The sequence below is a fragment of the Asterias amurensis genome, chromosome 1 (genome assembly GCF_032118995.1).
Source record: "Asterias amurensis chromosome 1, ASM3211899v1".
NCBI classification, from domain to species: Eukaryota; Metazoa; Echinodermata; class Asteroidea; order Forcipulatida; family Asteriidae; genus Asterias; species Asterias amurensis.
The window spans coordinates 31,736,699-31,757,472 of NC_092648.1; the positions used below are offsets into that span (position 1 = coordinate 31,736,699).

Below are 20,774 nucleotides of genomic sequence, written 5' to 3' on the forward strand. Positions count from 1 at the left end.
GCAAATAAAAATTATGTGAACGAAAGGTAGAGATTGAAGTTTCTAAATGTCATTCTGTGGCGCTTATGTGTATGGCTCAATAAGAGTACAAGAACGGAATCAACTTGAACAATGCCTTGTCCTTAGTGAGTGTTATAAGATTGTTTACAGCAGAGCTTTGCTCATTCACTTTAGCCAATTATTTTCATTGCTGTTGATGTCTCTTTGTTGCATCAAAGACACCTTTTTCACCTACTACTTTATTGACCTTTCTTGATTACACTTTTTTGTTGTCAGGTTGTACCGCTAACATGGTGGCCGATGGCAAGAGACACTGTGGTCTATTCTATATCAGTACTAACACTGATGTGTGTAATCTATGACGGAAAAGTTACATGGTCAGTATTTGAACTACTCCACTAACCCCTTTTTGAATAACCCTTTTTTTGCTATGAAAGTTGCCATCTTGTAGGGCAAACCGTATGTGTGTCCAAACGCGTACATCAATGAAACACGCAGCACGCAGCATTCCCGGTTGATTTCTTAGGCACCTGCACGCGCAAACGTACGCACACGCACTCAGACGCCATGTTGTAGGGCAGATATTTGAACGATGACATCATATTCAATACGGTCTGTAGACTCTATGGGTGCACCCCACAGAAAACAGATCGACGACCTCATTTATTATTTGTATTAGCTTCTCAAAATATTCTATTCTAGACAGATTTAAGAGCCAAAGAAAAGGGATACAGTTTAACAGTGTTGCCCAGTTTTGAACTGGGGGGTTATTGACTTCCAACTGGAGGTGATTTGGATGACATGGGCCCTGAAATTTGTATATGTTGGTTGATTGGTGAAGAAATGCTGGGCCAAAGTGGAAATATAAATTGACCTCCATCAAATTTCCAATGTAAAGTTAAAACAAAGATTTGGCAGTGCAAGTACATGCAATGTGAGTGAGCACCTCTTTATATTAAAACCTTAAACATGTAAAACGCTTATTTGTTTAGGAAAATGATGCGTTTACGTTGTCCACTTGTTTCCAATCTATGATATGAGATATAATAATTCTCTAACAGTGTTTGTAGAAATTGTGAGAGCAAAATTAGGGTTGCTTTTATTCATAACAATTTGTGTGTGGTGCTGTGGGATGAATCATCCAGTTTCTTGCCAATTCAGAAACTAGTTGTGGTTGTACAACTAAACTAGCTGTGAGTAGCAGTGGGTCTGAGCTGAATCAGTAGTTGGCGACTCAATGAGCGTATTGATCGAAGCAATGAGTTCTCAACCACGGTTTTTTCTCAGAACCACCTCTGCTCAAAACTAATTTACATACGATGCTACCGCAAATAACAAAAAACCCTTCTCCTGATTGTATTCTCCCACCATGCAAAGTTTCAAAATAGTTTTGTATGGTCTCTTTGATGTTTTCTTAAATGTTGCATTTGTATTGTATTCTATACCACATATTCTAGATTTCTCTCAACTTAGGCTTACGTTTTAATTTTTGTTATTGTGCATTATTTTAATGTCATTGTTTGTATTTTAGCGCCATGAGCACTTTTATGGATTTGTGCACTTTATTAGTTCTCATTATTTTTATTATTATTATCTCTTCTTGATGCAGGTATGAAGCTTTACTGATGCTGTCAATGTATGCTGGTTATATCTTCCTAATGTGGTAAGTAAACAAAAGAGTGAAATCTTTCAAAGAGAAACAAAATCGTAAAGCATTTACCATATTTTGTGTTGATGATAAGAAAATCCTTTGAAAGTTACAATAGCGAAGTATCAATACATGTGATAATTACAACTGGTCTTCAGTAAAGGCAAGTAGGCTTTGGAAAATGCTTTTTATACCCTATGATTCTTATAATTTCTAAAATAGGAATATAAATTGGTGAAAAATGATCTTAGTGCTACTTGGTAACTTGAGCCGTTATCATCAAAATATGAGGAAAATACAATAAGGAAAACTGAAATTGAGTAGTTTAAGAAGTGAATTCTTCTCGTGGATAATTGTAACAATCTCTGTCTACAAAAATGTGTAGATGTATCCTGAAAATTAATTAAATTGCTGATTCAAGCATGCCTCAAATCCAGACAGTTTTCTCAAGAGTAAAAAAAAAGCTCTTACTAGTCCGACAGGAAAGATCCCCTACAAAACAACAAAAATGTGTTAGACCTAGTCTGACATTTATAAAAGGGTATCAGGAACTAGCCAAGTGTTGAGAACGGCAAACATTTTTATCCAGTAGAAAAGATTGGAAACTATGTGTTTACGAGGACGCAGGCTTGTCTCGAGAGGGTAGGGGTTGAAAATAGGATCCCCCCGCCGTGCTTGGTATTCTCAATGGACGGTGTTTGTTGCAGGAAGACCCACAGTCAGAAAGCCACATCATCTCAGACAGATTTACTTTGGTTGCTGGTAGGCATTTACTGAGATCTACCCCCTCTCATTCCCACATAATAGTTGTTGTTGTATTTTGACATTTTGCATCTTGTGGGGGGAGGGGGGGAGAGAGTGTTATGGTCAAAAGAATTAGATGACCGCCATTTCTTATAGACCAAAATATAGTCGCGTGGATATCTCTATGGTTTTTGTTTATTACAGTGTGTTGATGCATTTCTTATTTGGCAAAATTTAAAAAACAATTTGTGGGTTTAATGGCTTTGAGATTCTTTGTAGTTTTTAAAACTAGAATTGTTAATCAGAATAGTTTGAGCAAAACCTTATAAAAGTAAAGATATGTCAATGGTTGTGTGAGGCAATATCAAGTTGTGAAATTGATCCTTTTGTGCTGTTAATGAGGGCAAGTCAGAAGAGTTCAACCTTTTGCGTTTTTCTCTCCATGCATTCAGCTCAAACATATCTATTTCACATGGTTATTTGCTTTTACAAAGAATTCGTTTGTACTCTTCAAAAGATGTAGGTCTTTTGAATAAGATTCAATGTGAGTAGAATTTGGTTGATGACTGGATGAAGAGGGACAAAGTGGCAACAAAAAATAATGCGTTAACTGCGTACAATCGACAATAGCAGATGACGCAAAATAATCTTTGAGCTTCTGACTAATATATGAACACAACATGATTTAGGCGGATTGAGAAGCAATACACTTTTACCCATTTTTGTCAAGCTTCTTTCGTATAAAAGCATTAATAGATACTGATTCTATCAAACCACAAGGGGATCTTACTATTTGACCTTTAAGTCGATGGGTTTTGGTTTCTTTGAATTGATGAGTAGGGGTTTGTCAGTGGGGGGGGGGGGGAGGGGGGGGGTTGCAATTGAAGAAAAAACACATAGTGACAAAGAACAAAATAAAGACAGTGAGGACACACTGAAAACAAACATGTGCTTGAACTAGCACTCAGATAGTGGCATTGGAATTATGAACGCTAGCATTTTAATATCAAGTTGTAGCCACAAGAGAAACTGACTGCAGTATTTGTTTTATTTGGAGTTGAACAAGGACAAGTTTACTAGATCAAGATTTGAACCAACAGCCTCTGGATTAACGTGCCGACACTCTATTAACTCTATGTTATTGTCTATATTTTTTAAATTCATGCTTTTATTTTCTGTATTTTTATAAACATGTATGTTTTTTGTTGAAGGGGTCTGGGAGGGCACATCGCTTTGATGACAGTTTTTAAAACTTTTGCCTTAACCTTGACGGCCCCTGCCAACAAAGAATTTTGTCCGAAGATTTAAAATAAATAAAATAAATAAACTGAGCTAATGTAGCCCTTTGTTGGCAGTCTCCCTATTTTATCCCAAGGTACTGCATTAATAACCCGTTCAGCTCAACTTGTTGTTATTGAACAGAAGATGTTTTCTTTTTTGTCAATTTCCTGTCGGTTTAGGTTGAATCCAAAGATCTATCGAAACATTAGTCGGAAGCAAGACAAGAGGAAGGCCAAGAAAGTCGCCAAGAGGCTTGAGAAATGCAACAACAGAAGCTCTATCCAGCTTGAACAGGGTAAGTAAATTTATCAACAGTCCAGACGTTAATATTCTGTCATGGGACCCATTGTCATATTAGGAACTCTTCCTAATAGCTTTTGAGTTCGGTTTTGTTAATTGTTTTTCTGGGAATGTCTCTCAGCCACAACAGACAAACAAATACAAGAAATGAAAACATGTAACAATAAAATAACTATATAAACATTAATTTTGTTTTTTACCCATACACTGATGTGTGTTAGCACTGTACACTCAGTACTTTCCCCGAGTCCTGTGAAAAAATATCACAGGCATTAATTTACTCGGGTGGGATTCGAACCCACGACCCTTGCAATTCTAGAGCAGTGTCTTACCAACTAGACTACCGAGGTTGCCCGGTAGCTAGAGGCAGTTCAAATCCTATGTTTTGGCAGCGGGTACCGCAACGATATAAGAGATGTTAAATTTGCATCGGGGATAAAGAATATTAATTTTGTGTTTTACCCATACACCGATGTGTGTTAGCACTGTATACTCAGTACTTCCTATATAAACATAATGTTGAAAACACTCAATAATCTGAAGCTTGAACAGGGTACTTCAATTTCTCAACACTCCGGATGTTGTGATTCAGTCATGGGACCCATAAGCTTCATGTTTTAACAAACTCTGCCTGATAGCATTAGTTCAGTTTTGTTAATTGTTTTTTTCTGGAAACTCTCCCACCAACAACAGAAAAACAAGAAATGAAAAAATACAGCAATAAAATAACTATAAATAATAAGTTTAAGTACAGTTAGAGGAGGAAAAACCAATAATCTGACGTTTGAATTCTTTCGGGGGAGGCCTTAGATCTGTCTATTTAACTTCTTACTTTTTCTCGTTCAGTCTTTTGTTTATTGTTTTTCTTGGAAAGTCTCCTACCCACAAACAAAACCACCAAACCCCAAACACAAACAACTAAATAGTAATGGGAAAATATAACAACTAAAGTAACTTTAGGCCCCCTCCCCTTATAGTTAGGAATTTCTTTTTTTAAAGCATTGTAAAATTCCAACTAGATGTTTGTTGGTCTTAACAACGGAAATGCAAATTATTCCTTTGACTCCTTCACCACTATTTAAAGCACATTTATTTATAGCCATTGGACCCTTTCGGTAAACAGTATTATCCAAGGCCCACACTTCGTGTATCACAACTTCTATATCAAATAACAAACCTGTGAAAATTTGGGCTTAATCGGTCATCCGAGTCGGGAGAAAATAACGGGAAAACCCACCCTTGTATCCGCGCGTTTCGCCGTGTCATGACATGTGTTTAAAATAACTCCGTAATTCTTGTTAACGAGAATTTATATTGTTTTGCTGTTTTCTCAAAAAGTAAAGCATTTCATGGAATAATATTTCAAGAGCAGTCTTTCACCATTGCCTTCTGTAAACCCTGTAAGTTATTTGTAAATCTGTGAACTCTTTTTTTTTTTTTTCTGAACCGAAAGGGTCCAATGGCCTTAATGAGAATTGATATTGTTTTACTGTTTTCTCAAAAAGTAAAGCATTTCATGGAACAATATTTCTGTAAACCCTGTAAGTTATTTGCAAATCTGTGAACTTTTTTTTTTTCTGTACCGAAAGGGTCCAATGGCTTTAATAGACGTCACTGTTTTCAGAAAGGCAAATCTTAAAACAAAAATCATTTTGGAAAATCTGTGTTTAACACATTTTGGATGTTATCATTATCAATGGTATCAACATTTCCACCAAGTGTCAAGTCATAAAAGAGTATAGCCTCAAGATACCACAAGGACAATTTCACAAAAATTACAGTTCTCAGTTTGCATGAACAGCCACATTTTGAACTGCCATATTTTACATTGAAGTATACAGTGCTGGCACAGTGCCAAAAATAAATACCCTGCGTTTTGAGTTTTCAAGTTTTGTATGATTTTGCTGGGTCCATGACATTTAACGGTGCTTAATGGAACAGAGTCATAGGGTTATAAAAAGCGTCTGTCTCCTGAAAAGATCAAAACATTACCGATGCCAGCAGGGATAGGCCTAAGAACTAAAAATAACTGATTACAATTACATTTAGGCCAGGGGCTGATTTCTCAAAGCAATAATATTTATCACAAGACAAATTGTCAGTATTACCATAGTGATTTGTATTGTGACACCACACTTACTTAGCAGCTACGATTGATTTGCAGTTTTAAAAGATCATGTTTAGCTCTAGGTGAAATTGGCCCCTGGTAAATATTATGTATTTTGTTATAAGTTATTTTTAGTTTGCTGTTTGTGGGACTGACGCACGTTCCCATCTTTGGTTTGGGCACTGGCCTGGTGACCCGTCTTGTTTCTTTTTTTCCATTCTCTGCGTTTTTAACAAGAGTTATGCACCTTTGATCAAAAGTATTTAAAGGACACATTATATACTTTAAATGTTATTGATAAACACTCTTTGAAAGGTAATTTCCAATTGTTAATGTTGTTTTTTCTGTTCAGTTACTCCGCTGAAAACGGACAAGGAAGATACTGCCAATGGTGATACACAGACATCTCAATCAGCAGAAGACGGGTCACCAAAGAGGTATTGTAATTACACTAAGAATGCCCAGTTAAGAGTGAGCCACTGTTAAAAAACCAAAGAGGTATATTACACTAAAAAAGCCCACTTAAGAATGAGCCACTGTGAATAAACCAAAGAGGTAAATGTTACACTAAAAAAACCAGTTGAGAATGAGACACTGTTAATAAATCAGTGCATTCTAGTTGTTTTTTGTGGTGGGTTTTTACCTCAAGAACTTCCTCTTTTTCAATTCAGGAAAGCCCTAAAATCATTATTAAATGCCGATGGAACCTCATAAATTCTCTGTCAAACTATTTAGCTCATAGAAATATTTGGAAAATCTTCTCATTATTAATTGTTCTCATATGTGAATTAAAGTAAATTCAAGACAAGTGAATTCCAGATTTTCAATTTCCCCTACCCCCAGTGAAATATCCTTGACATTTTAGAATTAGTATCAAGCTAAACACTGTACATGTTTTTAATTTTACTGCAGTTTCATGCCTTGTAAATTTTTATATTTATTTTACTATTGCATTTAATTTGTTGACACTATCCTTTTTTTAAAAGCTTGTTTTCTTTTGAAGTGTTTTGCTAGCATTTTGCTAGATACTTGGTTATTGTCCTTTGATTTCCTATCTTGGTTTTTATCTCTGCTTGATGTAGGCCTAAGCCTAAGTCACTTTTTCAGATGCGCTTTAAACATGCTCGGTATTGTTATTACTTTTAGCATTAATATGGTCTTCTTTAAATGTTGTTTTGGGTGGCCACAGGGACTGAAAACAGCTGGTGATATTTCAAGCTCAATAAATTGAGAAAGTGTAAAAAGCAATTTGTTTTTACTGCTTATTTGAACTGAAGACATAAAAGTGATGTGCAATCATTTCCAAACCTTTTATCTATTTATCTTTTGTCTACCTCAGAGACTTTGCAATAAGCCATTTCACTAAAAGCTCTCTAGAGACGACAAACTGATAAATACATTGAGTATGGCATTCCATATCTAATTTATCGTAGTAAACTAATTTTCAAGTTGACATTTAGAAGCCAGACGGTGAGATTTTTACAAAGGTTGAATTTGATAAAAGCTGTTGTTTTTCTGTTGTATAATGCAATTAAAAGATGGCTAATTTTGTTTGGGTTTTGTCTTCCCGCCTATAGATTAACGTTCCCTGATGCTGGGCTTAGATTGATGTTGACCAAGCAGTTTCCTGCTCGGACCCGTATGAGGACAGCATGCTGGCTCGTCATAACAGAGGTCAGTGTCCTTTAGATATTATCTTATTATGCTTCGTTGTTTTATGTACTTGAGCTGTCAATTGGTTGTCTACAATGCATTGTAAGAAGTCTATCATAAAATGTATAAAAATATCTGCCAAACTGTCTTAAGCCCTTTTCACACGACAGCAATTTAACTGGGGTCCCTTGCTTAATTTTAGCATGGTTGTACAATGTAACAATTGTAAAGATTGTTTACAACAGACCTGGAACAGTACGAATTGTTTGTCCTTTCACACGAGGTACATTTTGTAAAATTTTACAACCATGCTACAATTTAGCAATTAGGAACTATTGCTAAATTGCTGTAGTGTGGCATAACACACAAAAGTGCAGTGTGAGTATACCCCGATGCAGTATTGATTTTATGTTGTGCAGGGTCAGGAAAAGCACTCCTCTGCACTATAATGATGTCACAAAAACACTCAAAAAAAACTAGGGTATCAAACTTTCTTCTCTCTGTAAAAGGGTGAAAATTTCACTCTCTTGTCTGAATGATGGCATTTTTGCTCTTTTAAAAGAGTGGCAGTCACTCTATATCACTCTTTCTGAGGGAAATTGGAACGAACTTCACTCCAAATCGAGCCAAAAGTATCCGTCTTTCACTCTTTGTCCACCATTAGGCTCTTTGCAAGAGTGGTATACATGGTGAACAAAACAAGTTTTTTTCCCCCACTCTTTTACATAAAGAGAGTACGCTCACGTGATCACCATATCTGTGTGCCAGGCGGCAGAGGTGCAGTCACTGTCAGTACACACAAGTAAACATAAAACTTTGGCATTTATGTGTGTGACACAATAATGAAATTTGACACGTCTGGGAATGTCTGAGATCCTGAGTAATGAGCTTCTATTTTTAGCATTCAAGTTAAGTGCTATTGGCCAGGAGAGAACATAAATCTTTTGCGGAAAAGGTGCAACTGACAAAACAAAATTGATTATATGATGCAAGATTTGTAACATGATTTTACTAGATGCTTAATTTGAACTCTGACAGTTACAACCAACTTATAGTTTGAGTTGTTTACTCTTAAGCCTTTATGTAGGAGGCACTGTTATCTTAAGAGCACTCGAATCAAGGACCGCTGTTATTTTCTGTAACAAACTCGATCATTTAAATTATGATTTGAAAAAAGCATATGTTTTGATTCTGCTGTAGGTTGCAGTATGACCACAATGAAGCTGCAAGAGATATTTGAGAAAATTTGTCAAATTTGCTAAAATGCTGTTATACTTTATTTCTCTCACATCATAATATTATTTCTAACCTTCTCAATAATTATAAACAATAATTGATTATTTGTCTCTCTTTTCAAAACAGCAAAAGCACTTGCAGGAGCAGCAGAAAGAGGCTGAATTTGCCGCATTCAAAAAGGGTACTCCCGCTAACTCCAACGGAGCCCTGGGTCAACCACATTTATCGGACAAATCAGAAAGGTATGTTGTTGTTCTTGTTTGGTTTTTACAAATAGAATTACTAGTTGTTGCTTAACTGACTTAGAAGTAACATAGTTTTTTTGAGAAAGAGGTAACACCTCACTCAAAGACTTCAGGACTGGAGCCTTTTTTAGGCACCTGAAAGCACACAAGTTAGTGCAACAATTGTTTTTTTTTTTTATGCAACTTCAATGAGCAATTGAGTCATTTTCACAGATTTGTCATTTTATGTATTATGGGATACTAAAAGTGAGAATAGTTGTCTTTGACAACTACCAAAGGGATCCAGTGACAACACATCGCACACATACAAGTATGATAGTGTATAGAAGCGGTTGGGTGGAAAGAAGTGAAAATAGAGGAGCAGAATTCAGTCAGAAAAAGCAAGGGATGAATGAAAACAAATTGTTGTTGAACACTTAAAAACAGTCTCAGTTAATCTCCAAGAGATTTTGTGTTTTTTTGTTGTTTTTCTAGTCAAAAATAACCATTTCCGTGTTAATGACAAACAAATTAATTTGTTTACTTTTTTTCTACACTAAAATATTTCCTTTAGAATTCCTTTAAGTCAAATGTTTCACAACTTCCTCAACTCCTAAAATACTTGTAAATACCTGTAATAAAAAGTTGACTAAAAGATACTGGACACTTATGGTAATATCGTCGAAGACCAGTCTACTCACTTGGTGTATCTCAACATATGCACAAAACAACAAACCTGTGAAAATTTGAACTCAGTAGGTCGTTGAAGTTGCAAGATAATAATGAAAGAAAAATCACCCTTAAGTTTGGTGCTTTCAGATGCTTGATTTCGAGACCTCAAATTCTAAAGGTCTCAAAATCAAATTGGTGGAAAATTACTTCTTTCTTGAAAACTATGTCACTTCAGAGGGAGCCATTTCTCACAATGTTTTATACTATCAACCTCTCCCCATTACTTGTTATCAAGTAATGTTTTATGCTAATAAATATTTTGAGTAATTACCAATAGTGTACACTGCCTTTAAAAAGGATACAAGTTATACAATCAACAATAAAAAGAGCAATGTACTTGTTCAAAGGTCCCATTAGATATGTAGTGGTGACCGAACGGCACCTTAGGGTAATATTTGATTAATTTCTTGATTAATATCAATGAGAACTACATACGCAGTACTTTTTGAGTCCTTATAAAAACAGTTCAAATGTTACTCAGGTAGGATTCCAACCCATGACTCCTGCATTCTAATGAATCAGATGGTTTATACCAGCAGTACACCACCTAGTGTGCCTGGTGTCAAGAGGCCAGTTTGAATCCCGTAATTAGCGACGTGCACTATATTGTGTTCGTGGGTTTGATCCCACTCGTGGAGTGTTTTCCCTGCAAGACCCAGAAAGTACGGAGTGTACAGTTATACAATTTGTGTAATAAAATAATTCTTATCTCTGACGCAATTATTATTTTATCAATCAAAGTGTGTTATTGAACCAACTGTCAATTTCTGACATTAGCATGTTTTGCTGTATGAAGGAAAGCAAACAATATTTTTGGCGATTTATATGATTGTGTTTTTTGTACAGTATTCAGTGTGAAGATCCAGATGAGGAAATCAAAGTGATGGAAGTGGATGCCCCAGATGGACTTTGTTCCGTCCCTGGTAAGTCCATTCAGCAAACTAATTGTAAATTCGGTACAGCTTAACTGGAGTAGTACTGCTGGTGACACCCATTAAAAAAATTGCCCCAAAAAGCATTTAAAGGCTTGCCAATTAGAGTGGTGGATACAAGAATTTTATTAGGAGGGGGTTAAAAAAAACAATTTAAGCTGAAAATAGCTGGATTTTTGTGGGTATGATGCAAATATTAAATAGGGATCATTTTCAATACCCTTACATGGCAAAAGAATCTTAGTGTGTGTGTCTGCCGTCGATTTCACAAAGAGTTAGGACTCGTCTTATCTCGAGTTAGGACGAGTAACTCGTCCTAACTTAGAATTAATCTTAAGGTCTGCATGCTACAGTGCAGGGTTGGGACTCGTCCTAAGTCCTAAGATTAGTCTTAAGTTAGGAAGAGTTTTGTGAAATCGACGGCAGGTCTCTAGCGAGATTAGGGCTATATTATGTGATGGTGCAAGATTACCAGACACATAAAATTGTTGTCATCAGCGGTAGAAGGCTGTGGTTTTACTCAAACAACCTTAACTGAAACTTCATTTCTTGTCTTCTCTCTATTTGGGTTCTTGCCTAGGTGTTTAAGTTCACTTTTCTGAGATTCCTTGGCTTCACAACAAAAATAAATGAAATGAAATAAACCCTCCAAAGTAAATAAAGCACTGTTACCCATAGGTCTGTATAGATACCTGTGTGTAGAAGATATTGTAGAAAAGTTCGGTTTTAGATGTGAGAAGAAAACCACAAATAGGTTCAGTCAGGTTCTGAAAACCCAATCCACATGCAAGGCTCCTGTCCGGGATTCGAACCGGGGTCCGCTGAGAAAGGCTTGAAAGAAATCACTGAACCAATTCCTAAATGCTCAATCTTAACAGAGTATTGTGGCTTGTAGTATTTTTGTACTGTTATGGTAAAACTTACTGTTATGTAATGTTTGTTAATTTGATGTAAAGGTCGAATAATTTTCTCATCAGGGATAATGGACCGTTCCGGCTTTCCACTAAGCTCCGCCCACCGCGCACGTGAGCAAGACACGTGTACGAACACTCCCAATGACATTCTGCACGATTCTGCCGCGCGTGCCAAATATACGCGCACGCGTGGCCGAGTTTGTCCAACCACAATCATTGCTGTGATTGGTCAAATGGGTGAACGCGCACAGTTTGATTGATAGGCCGGATCGGTCCATTGTTTTAGAGTGCAGAAAACACAATGGTATGATTGTTTCAAATTATATTCTAACATCAACACCGTTGCTTTATTCCAGATGGTGTATTACCTGTGATAAGATGGTTGGTTTGCTTGCCTCTGTCTACATTACTATTCTTCACAATTCCTGACTGCCGAAGGAAAAGGTATAACTGTCTTTGAAGATAATAAATTTCTGGGAAAAAATCATCCTAGGTTTTCTGTTTATCATCAAAATGTGTATAGTTTAAATCTTTGAGGGACAATAGTTGCCACAAAAGACTTCTGAAATAAAAAATATTCATTGTTTTCCCCAATATATTAACTACATTTTAAACAGCAACTCCTTTTGTATTATTTTGTCCGCACCCCATGTCAAAAAAATACAAAATATTACCGGTACGGTACTCATGATGGTGACCATATGACATGAATGAATGATCTCTAAAACATTAATAACCATTGAAATAGCGTTGGTGTAGACTATAATCGCTCATAGTGCATTAATATTACAACACCTTCATTGGACAAACTATTTATTTTTTCTTTAAACCGTCTGAGCTCCCTGGGGAGTATGCAGCCTGTGCTGCTGAGTAAGTAGGGCATTAGTCTGAATCGAGAACTCTGTCCTCACAGTGGTCTACCCAATTAGGCCCTACTCCTGGGTGAAGAGAAGTGCTTAAAGTTAATCATCATTCCTGAAGGACATCAATGCAGTATCTGCCTGGGGATTGTAGCTTATGTGATGTCGAGGGGGTTCTAGTGATAATCAGTCATTAGAACTGAAACCTGCTGAGTTAGACTACTCAGACATTCAAGCATTTTAGAAAATGGAGTTTTTATAGAACTGAAGCTTGTTGCTTGTTACCACTATCATGACTCACTCTTCAAGTTTTTTGTATGAACATTTTTGCGTATACTTTTTTCTTTGTTTTTTTTTCTTCATATTTTTGTTTGTTTAGATTTGAACACTGGTTTATGGTGACGTTCTTCATGTCCATTGAGTGGATAAAAAATTTTGCTTACTTTTTTCTTTGTGCTTCTTCATGTATTTTTTTTTTTTAAATAGATTTGAACACTGGTATATGGTGACGTTCTTCATGTCCATTGTGTGGATTGCATTGTTCTCGTATATCATGGTGTGGATGGTGGCGCTAATCGGGTTCACACTGCGCATCCCCGACACTGTGATGGGTATTGCATTTCTGGCTGCTGGAACAAGTGTGCCGGATGCCATGGCCAGTCTTATAGTAGCAAGACAAGGTAATAAAGAAATTGTTATACCTAGTGTTTTTGTAAATGCTGTAAAATATTTTGGTTTGCAGGAACACCGTGGAATTATTTCTACTTTGCTTTGGCAGGTTGTCTTTTCTTAGATTGTGTTAACTGTTACTCTATTACTGTTAAGTCGGATTTCAGAGTTCTAGAAAGAATAAGTACTACCTTGGGGTATGTAGGGAAATGGGCTGGGACTCCTATACTTAGCTACTTGATCCAGGGGAACTCATAATTTACTTTACTGCCGCGAAGTAACTAATTATTGGTCTCAATGTTTTGATTATAGCCTGCTCTAGTCATCATCAGGAGACTGATCTACTTTTTAGAACTTAGAAGTCTCCCCCAATTTTTAGTATTGTATATCAAGGCAACTAATTTTTGAAAATAAGTTTTAAATCATGCCGTCCTTAGTTCCCATGTTATGTAGCCACCCCTTAAGCAGGCCCCGGACCCCGCGCCATAATGGCTTCACACCTCGCGTTTGCATTGACAGCTCTGAACTTCGCTTCCCATGAAATGGCCCGACCAATGTCTCGGAGCTTCCTACGGCCTGCTAGTTACTGTTCTCATTCATGTTTTTCACTTAAAGGTCTAGGAGATATGGCAGTGTCCAACAGCATTGGCAGCAATGTCTTTGATGTCTTACTTGGACTTGCCCTTCCGTGGTTTATCAAGACAACATTTGTTGATTATGGATCAGTGGTAAGTTTTGTCGATTCAATATCATTTTTGGTGAGTCAGTCTGTCGAATGTGGGCACATGGGTCCTGAGCTTGCAATTTCTATTGATACTTCCAGCTCTAAAACTAAATGGCCGCCCACTTTTAATCACCAGCCGTCGATTTCACAAAACTCTTCCTAACTTAAGACTAATCTTAGGACTTAGGACGAGTCCCAACCCTGCACTGTAGCATGCAGACCTTAAGATTAATCCTAAGTTAGTTCGAGTTACTCTTCCTAACTCGAGATAAGACGAGTCCTAACTCTTTGTGAAATCGACTCCTGGCTACTTAACTGACACAGTGGTTTTTATTTTGGAGGCTTCAAGGAGGAGCAAACGGCAAATTCATAAACAATTTCCATTTTCTTATGTAATTCCTCAAAGGCAAATCAGCTCGGTCACACCCCTATGTTCCGACATCCTTATGTTCTGATGCCCCCAGTATATTTTCCTAACCCTAATCCTTACCATTACCCTATAGAGTGTATTACCAGTTTTTTCGGAACATAGGGTTGTCGGAACATAGGGGTTTCAAAATACAGACCATTCACACTAGCTAAATGTATTTCCTATGACAGTGTGCTTAAAGCCATTCTACACTTTCGGTACAGAAAAAAAGTTCACAGATTTACAAATAACTTACAGGGTTTACAGAAGGTAATGGTGAAAGACTTCTCTTGAAATATTATTCCATGAAATGCTTTACTTTTTGAGAAAACCTTAAAACAATATCAATTCTCGATAGCGAGAATTACGAATTTGTTTTGAACACATGTCATGACACGAGGAAACGTGTTGGAAACAAGGGTGGGTTTTCCCGTTATTTTCTCCCGACTCCGATGACCGATTGAGCCTAAATTTTCACAGGTTTGTTATTTTATATAGAAGTTGTGATACACAAAGTGTGGGCCTTGTACAATACTGTTTACCGAAAGTGTCCAATGGCTTTAAAGGCAGTGGACACTGTTGGTAATTACTCAAAATAACTATAATTATAAAACCTTTCTTGATTCCTGTAATGAGGAGAGGATGATAACATTGTGAGAACCAGCTCCCTCAGAAGTGATGTAGTTTTCAAGAAAGAAGTAATTTTCCACGAATTTGATTTTGAGACCTCAGATTTAGAATTTGAGGTCTCGAAACCAAGCATCTGAAAGCACACAACTTCGTGTGACAAGGGTGTTTTTTTCTTTCATATATCTCGCAACTTCGACGACCAATTAGCTCAAATTTTCACAGGTTTGTTATTTGATGCATATGTAGAGATGCACCAAGTGAGAAGACTTTGACAATTACCAACAGTGTCCAGTGTCTTTAAGGGTGAATCATAGAAGCCACTGTCTGTTAAGTGTGCATAATGGTTAATGATAGTGTTGAAGCTCCAACAGTATTGCACTCTGTATAAAAGACTGGTCCGTAAATTTAATCAATTTGTTCAGATAATTGTTTTTCAACAACATTGAACACACTTCGCTGTGAGCTATTGACGTTATATTGATTGTTTGTTTTTATTCATAGAAAAAGATTGATTCAATGTCTAGTCCTGGATTTGGTTTTATAATAATTCATTGGATGTGCACAACACAATGTAAGCTGCAATATTTAGGGAGCAGATTAGGTGTAACATGAACAGCAGGCCCCGTAACCAGGAATATAAAAACAAATATTGTGGGGTTGAATTTGGGGTATTGGCGCCCGTCGCGACACAGGGGTAGTTGAAAATATTTTGAAATGAAGGCCCAATTCAAGCCATTGTGGGATGGGGGGGGGGGGGGGGCAGGACAGAGTATTCATTTTTTAAGTTTCACAGGTTTGCTATGTTTTTGTATTTTGTTGATGGATGCACCCTGATAAAGTTCATTTGCTAGTTCCAAGGTTATCAGACAATTTTGATATTATTCCAGATAAGCCTCTCTTTTTAATGAAAAGTTTTGTATTATATAAATCTGTAAGATAAGCTAGGTATGGTTGTATGGTATGGGTGAACAATTGTAGAGGAGGTACCTTAAAGTATTTGTTTGTATTAAATGCTTGTCTTTTTACTGTGTGTTGTGCTGTACGCGTATGTAGTTTAGTTTAATATATAATTACCCATTTGCTTGTGGAAATTGAACCTCTACATTTTTTAAAATTTGGAAAATAAATGAAATCTAATCTTATCTAATTTAAACTAATTTTGAATGATTTGATTTTCATTTTCATTTCTACAGGTGAAAATTAACAGCCGTGGTCTTGTGTACTCTGTAGTCTTTCTTTTTGCAACGGTTGCACTCACTGTAAGTCTGGGGGTACAGAACCCCCTCCCCCCCCCCCATATTACTTCAATCATAATTGTAACAACAAGTATTTGTAGTGCATTTATAGCAATAAATATATTTTATAGAAAATTCTGAGAATGGATAGACAAAAGGTAGAAAACAAAGTTTCCAATTACAAAGTTGCATTCTGGAAGTCAAGAAAAGTCATTGCAATATCATGAGCTGGGAAAAATTGTATCTAAACAAATCTGCTTTACTTTGTTGTTCAGTACAGGGTATACTGAATAGGCTATATGTTACAATTCAATTAAATTCAGCAACATTTATTTAGGCATAACTGAGGCATACAAATTAACATTTAATCAAGAAGTAATAAAACAACTAATTAGGGTTAATAGAGAAAAACCCATATAAGCAGTTGCTTGTGTTGGGGAAGCCTTATTTAGGATAAGACACTGAACAAAATAACCCAAACATAACAGAAAATATTTGAGTATTTTGAATAGGCAATACTTGTAGATATTTAAAAATAGAAAATCAGGGTTGATGGGTGGGACGAGAAGGGGAAAAAAATATAAAAGTTTGTAAACTGTGAATTCTCTGTCAGTTTCACTCATCCTTTTCAATATTTCTGTCTTCTATAATAGGTCGGTACAATACATTTCCACAAGTGGAGGTTAACAAAGCGTCTTGGAGTGATTCTATTTTGTTTCTATGCCGTCTTCCTCACTCTCTCCATCTTGGTAGAGCTCAACATCTTTGGGTATGTCAATCCCCCGGTGTGCGGACTCTGAAAACACTTGGTTGCTGAACTCTCCGATCCTACAGCAACAAGTTTAAGATTACCTGGCTTCTTGATTTAAGACACATGGGCGGCCGATCCAGGGCGGCTGTTGCCTCCTACCCCACCTTTGGAAAGGTAGCCTCCCACTTTCTACCAAGATATCTAATCGTTTTACTTAACAAAATGATTAAAGACTAGCCATGCTCATGGCACGTGGATGTGATTAAAAATAAATTTCCCGCCCCTAACTTTTAAGTGTGCTCCACCACTGCTGTAATAGTTTCTGCTTTTGAATGATTTACCTACAACTAATTGTTTCACACGGTAGTGTTACAAGGTTTCATACCGAATGCCAGGATTTCTGCCCCTCTTAAATTTATGTTCCTCTTGAACGATGCTACAGCTCCTGCTTTAATCCTTTTAAAGCCATTGGACACTTTCGGAACAAAAAAAAAGTTCACAGATTTACAAATAACTTACAGGGTTTACAGAAGGTAATGTTGAAAGACTTCTCTTGAAATATTATTCCATGAAATGCTTTACTTTTTGAGAAAACATTTAAAACAATTATCGATTCTCGATATCGAGAATTACAGATTTATTTTAAACACATGTCAAGACGGAAACAAGGGTGGGTTTTCCTGTTATCCTCTCCCGACTCTGATGACCGATTGAGCCTAAATTTTCACAGGTTTTTTATTTTATTTTATATATAAGCTGTGATACACAAAGTGTAGGCCTTTGGACAATACTTTTTACTGAAAGTGTCCAATGGCTTTAAAGCATTTTAGAGACCTGGGTCCAATGACACAGAGCTGCTTGAGCTAGAAATGTTGCTTAAAATTGTCTGTCGTAAATTGTACGTGTGTCATGGTGTCTTGGCCAGTATACTCATTCTGGTAAGCATAATTATGTTGTCATAGCAGCTGTGATTTGGGTGACACAATCAAACCATCCATTTGGGAGCACATTTTCTAAATGGAACACCATTATTTAGCTGTTTTAAGAACCCTCATTAACCGCAATAGTCTTGGTTGAATGAACTTATCTTTGCTAGTCTAGTTAAGCTGAATCTAACTTTTTGACAATCCTAGGGAAAAAGTCAACAAGACTACCTCATAAGACAGCATTTGGGATTTGGAGGACGATACAATCTTACAAGTCAAATAACTTTGCAGATTCATTCATTAGACTGAGAGTAGAACCCACAAATACAAGAAGAGTTTACTTGTACATGTATAAAAAAGAAAAAAAGAATTGTATTTGAAATAACACATTTCAAAATCAATGTTTGTCGTAGTAACACAATTGTGAATGTTTGCAAGAGATTGTAATATTAAATTTGATGAAAACCATTTTTAAAACTTTGCATTTTTTTGTATCCAGGATCCAATCTGTATCTTAGAGTACTCTATGAGGCGCCATTTTGAAGTTGATCTTCTGTGGTGAATATTATACATATATTATGCACTGTTTTTTGATATTGTAAAATGTAAACACGGAATTGTCAGTTTGTGAGCTTTGGTTGTTTTCGAGTGGGCTTGTTGAAAAGGAGCTAGGAAAATGTTGAAGTTTGGAATGTTATCATTGGTTATGACAATATGGTGCAGCATCTTTCAACGTCTAGTATCACAATTTGTCAAGTAACTGAAAGCTTGCTTCATGTAAAATATGCGTACCGGTTATCCAGGGAAGTTCTCTTAGTGAAAATGTGATGACCTAATAATTATGGCAAAAGGTTATGAAATTGTGGACTTGTTTTCCCAAAGATGTATAGAATTTTTGTATAATCACCTCAAATGCAGACGTTACTGTTAATGCAAATAATATTATTCAAATTGAGTGAAATTGAAGTCAGAATTTTAAACATGAAAGCGTTTGATGTGAATATTGTTAGTTTCAAATGATGTTCGCTCAATGAGCACGTTGTCTGCATCTACAAATCTTGAGATCTTCTTTGAGACTTTTCAAAGATTGAAAACAGGGATTTAAGATGGTAATTAATGATTTCCAAATGTGTTCATCCAACAAGAAAACAACAAATTATAGTTAAAAATTGCCATGTTTAAAAATATTTAATTTTGTAACATGTCCACGTTGGTCACAGGACATTACATCCTCTGGGGTAGATTTCACAAAGAGTTAGGAGATATACAAAATACATGGATAGTCCTAAGTTAGGACGAGTAACTGGTCCTAACTCGAGATAAGACTAGTCCTAACTCTTTGTGAAATCCACCCCAGGACTGTTTTATTGGTCAGGTGCCTACAGTATTTCTACATCCCGCTGAATACTGCTTGTTAACAGCATTGTCAATTGAAAACAGGGTAGGAGTTGTGACCAGGAGAAAAAGAGAGTTTGGCACTTGGATCGATTTTGCCTGGGGTAGACTCCCAACCCATTACACTGGTTCTACCACTGTGACTTTATTGTAAACTTTAAAGAGATTTATGTATAAGTTGAGGGGAAATAATAATTTACCATTGGTCAACTCAAAATTAAATTTGTATTTTTTGTTTTGTTAGTGAAGAGCGTAAACTTTATTTATGCGTCACTAATCAATGAGGTGCAATTCATTTTATTTTTTCTCTATTTTTTCTTGCAATTTCTCCCCTCATTCTGCTTGTATATAAAATGGTATGATTGATATGAAAAAGGAATATGTATCCTTTTTACAATATGAGACAGAAAGGAAAGAATATTTATTAACAGCAAAAAGACAGAAATTAAAGAATATTTATATTGAGAGCAAAAAAAAAAGCGAACATCTCAATGACTTCTGCTATACTATTGAAGGAAGATTTATTGGGCAACCAATGATCTTACGTGTCATCATAAAGGCGTGTGTTCCGGATTGTTTTCTTTTAAAGACAGTAGACACTATTGGTAATTGTCAAAGACCAGTATTCTCACTTGGTGTATCTTAACATTATGCATAAAATACCAAACCTGTGAAAATTTGAGCTTGATTGGTCGTCGGAGTTGCGAGATAACTATGAAAGAAAAAACACCCTTGTCACACGTAGTTGTGTGCTTTCAGATGCTTGATTTCGAGACCTCAAATTCTAAATCTGAGGTCTTGAAAATTACTTCTTTCTCAAAAACTACGTCACCTCAGCGGGAGCTGTTTCTCGGAATGTTTTATACTTTCAACCTCTCCCCATTACTCGTTATCAAGTAAGGTTTTATGCTAATAGTTATTTTGAGTAGTTACCAATAGTGTCCATTGCCTTTAAAGTACAATAACAAGATGAACAAAAATCACCATCGTTTTAACCACATGTCCTTCAAACAAACTTGTGTGTTTTGAGAAGAGAAACAAAAACGGTTTGCGAAAGAACACCAGACTTGATTGATTTTTCATCTAATCTCAGATTTGGCAATTAGAAATTATGCCTAATACAAACCTTCCTATTTATGGTTTGTGTTTTCAATGAAATCTGCCCCTGGTGGACAATGTTTTCTGTTTGCTTTTCATCTATTGTCACCAGAAGCTTCCAAGTTTGATATGATACCAGTAAACTACCTGTCGTCTTTAAATCTTTGTGGAAGAAAAAATGTATAAATATGTTGAAAGACATTGATACCAAAACAGGTAGAAAATACATTGGAGAGAGGCAACTAATTTGTTTTAAGTTTTGATCTAATAAAAACAAGTTAGTTTCTATAAAGATTGAGTGTGTTG

At 36.2% G+C, this 20,774-nt stretch overlaps 1 protein-coding gene across 1 annotated transcript in view; it reads left to right on the forward strand.

Annotated features, from left to right (window-relative positions):
• Window positions 1-20,760, forward strand: part of LOC139936899 (sodium/potassium/calcium exchanger 4-like) — a 55,796-nt gene extending 35,036 nt beyond the window's left edge. The window contains exons 7-18 of the mRNA XM_071931719.1: window positions 277-377; window positions 1,610-1,663; window positions 3,853-3,968; window positions 6,433-6,517; window positions 7,658-7,754; window positions 9,096-9,211; window positions 10,772-10,848; window positions 12,128-12,215; window positions 13,118-13,311; window positions 13,916-14,028; window positions 16,257-16,322; window positions 16,952-20,760. Of these exons, the coding sequence (XP_071787820.1) occupies window positions 277-377; window positions 1,610-1,663; window positions 3,853-3,968; window positions 6,433-6,517; window positions 7,658-7,754; window positions 9,096-9,211; window positions 10,772-10,848; window positions 12,128-12,215; window positions 13,118-13,311; window positions 13,916-14,028; window positions 16,257-16,322; window positions 16,952-17,098 (1,254 nt within the window). The 3' untranslated portion in view covers window positions 17,099-20,760. The remainder of the gene's footprint in view (window positions 1-276; window positions 378-1,609; window positions 1,664-3,852; window positions 3,969-6,432; window positions 6,518-7,657; window positions 7,755-9,095; window positions 9,212-10,771; window positions 10,849-12,127; window positions 12,216-13,117; window positions 13,312-13,915; window positions 14,029-16,256; window positions 16,323-16,951) is intronic.
• The last annotated feature ends 14 nt before the right edge of the window (window positions 20,761-20,774 follow it).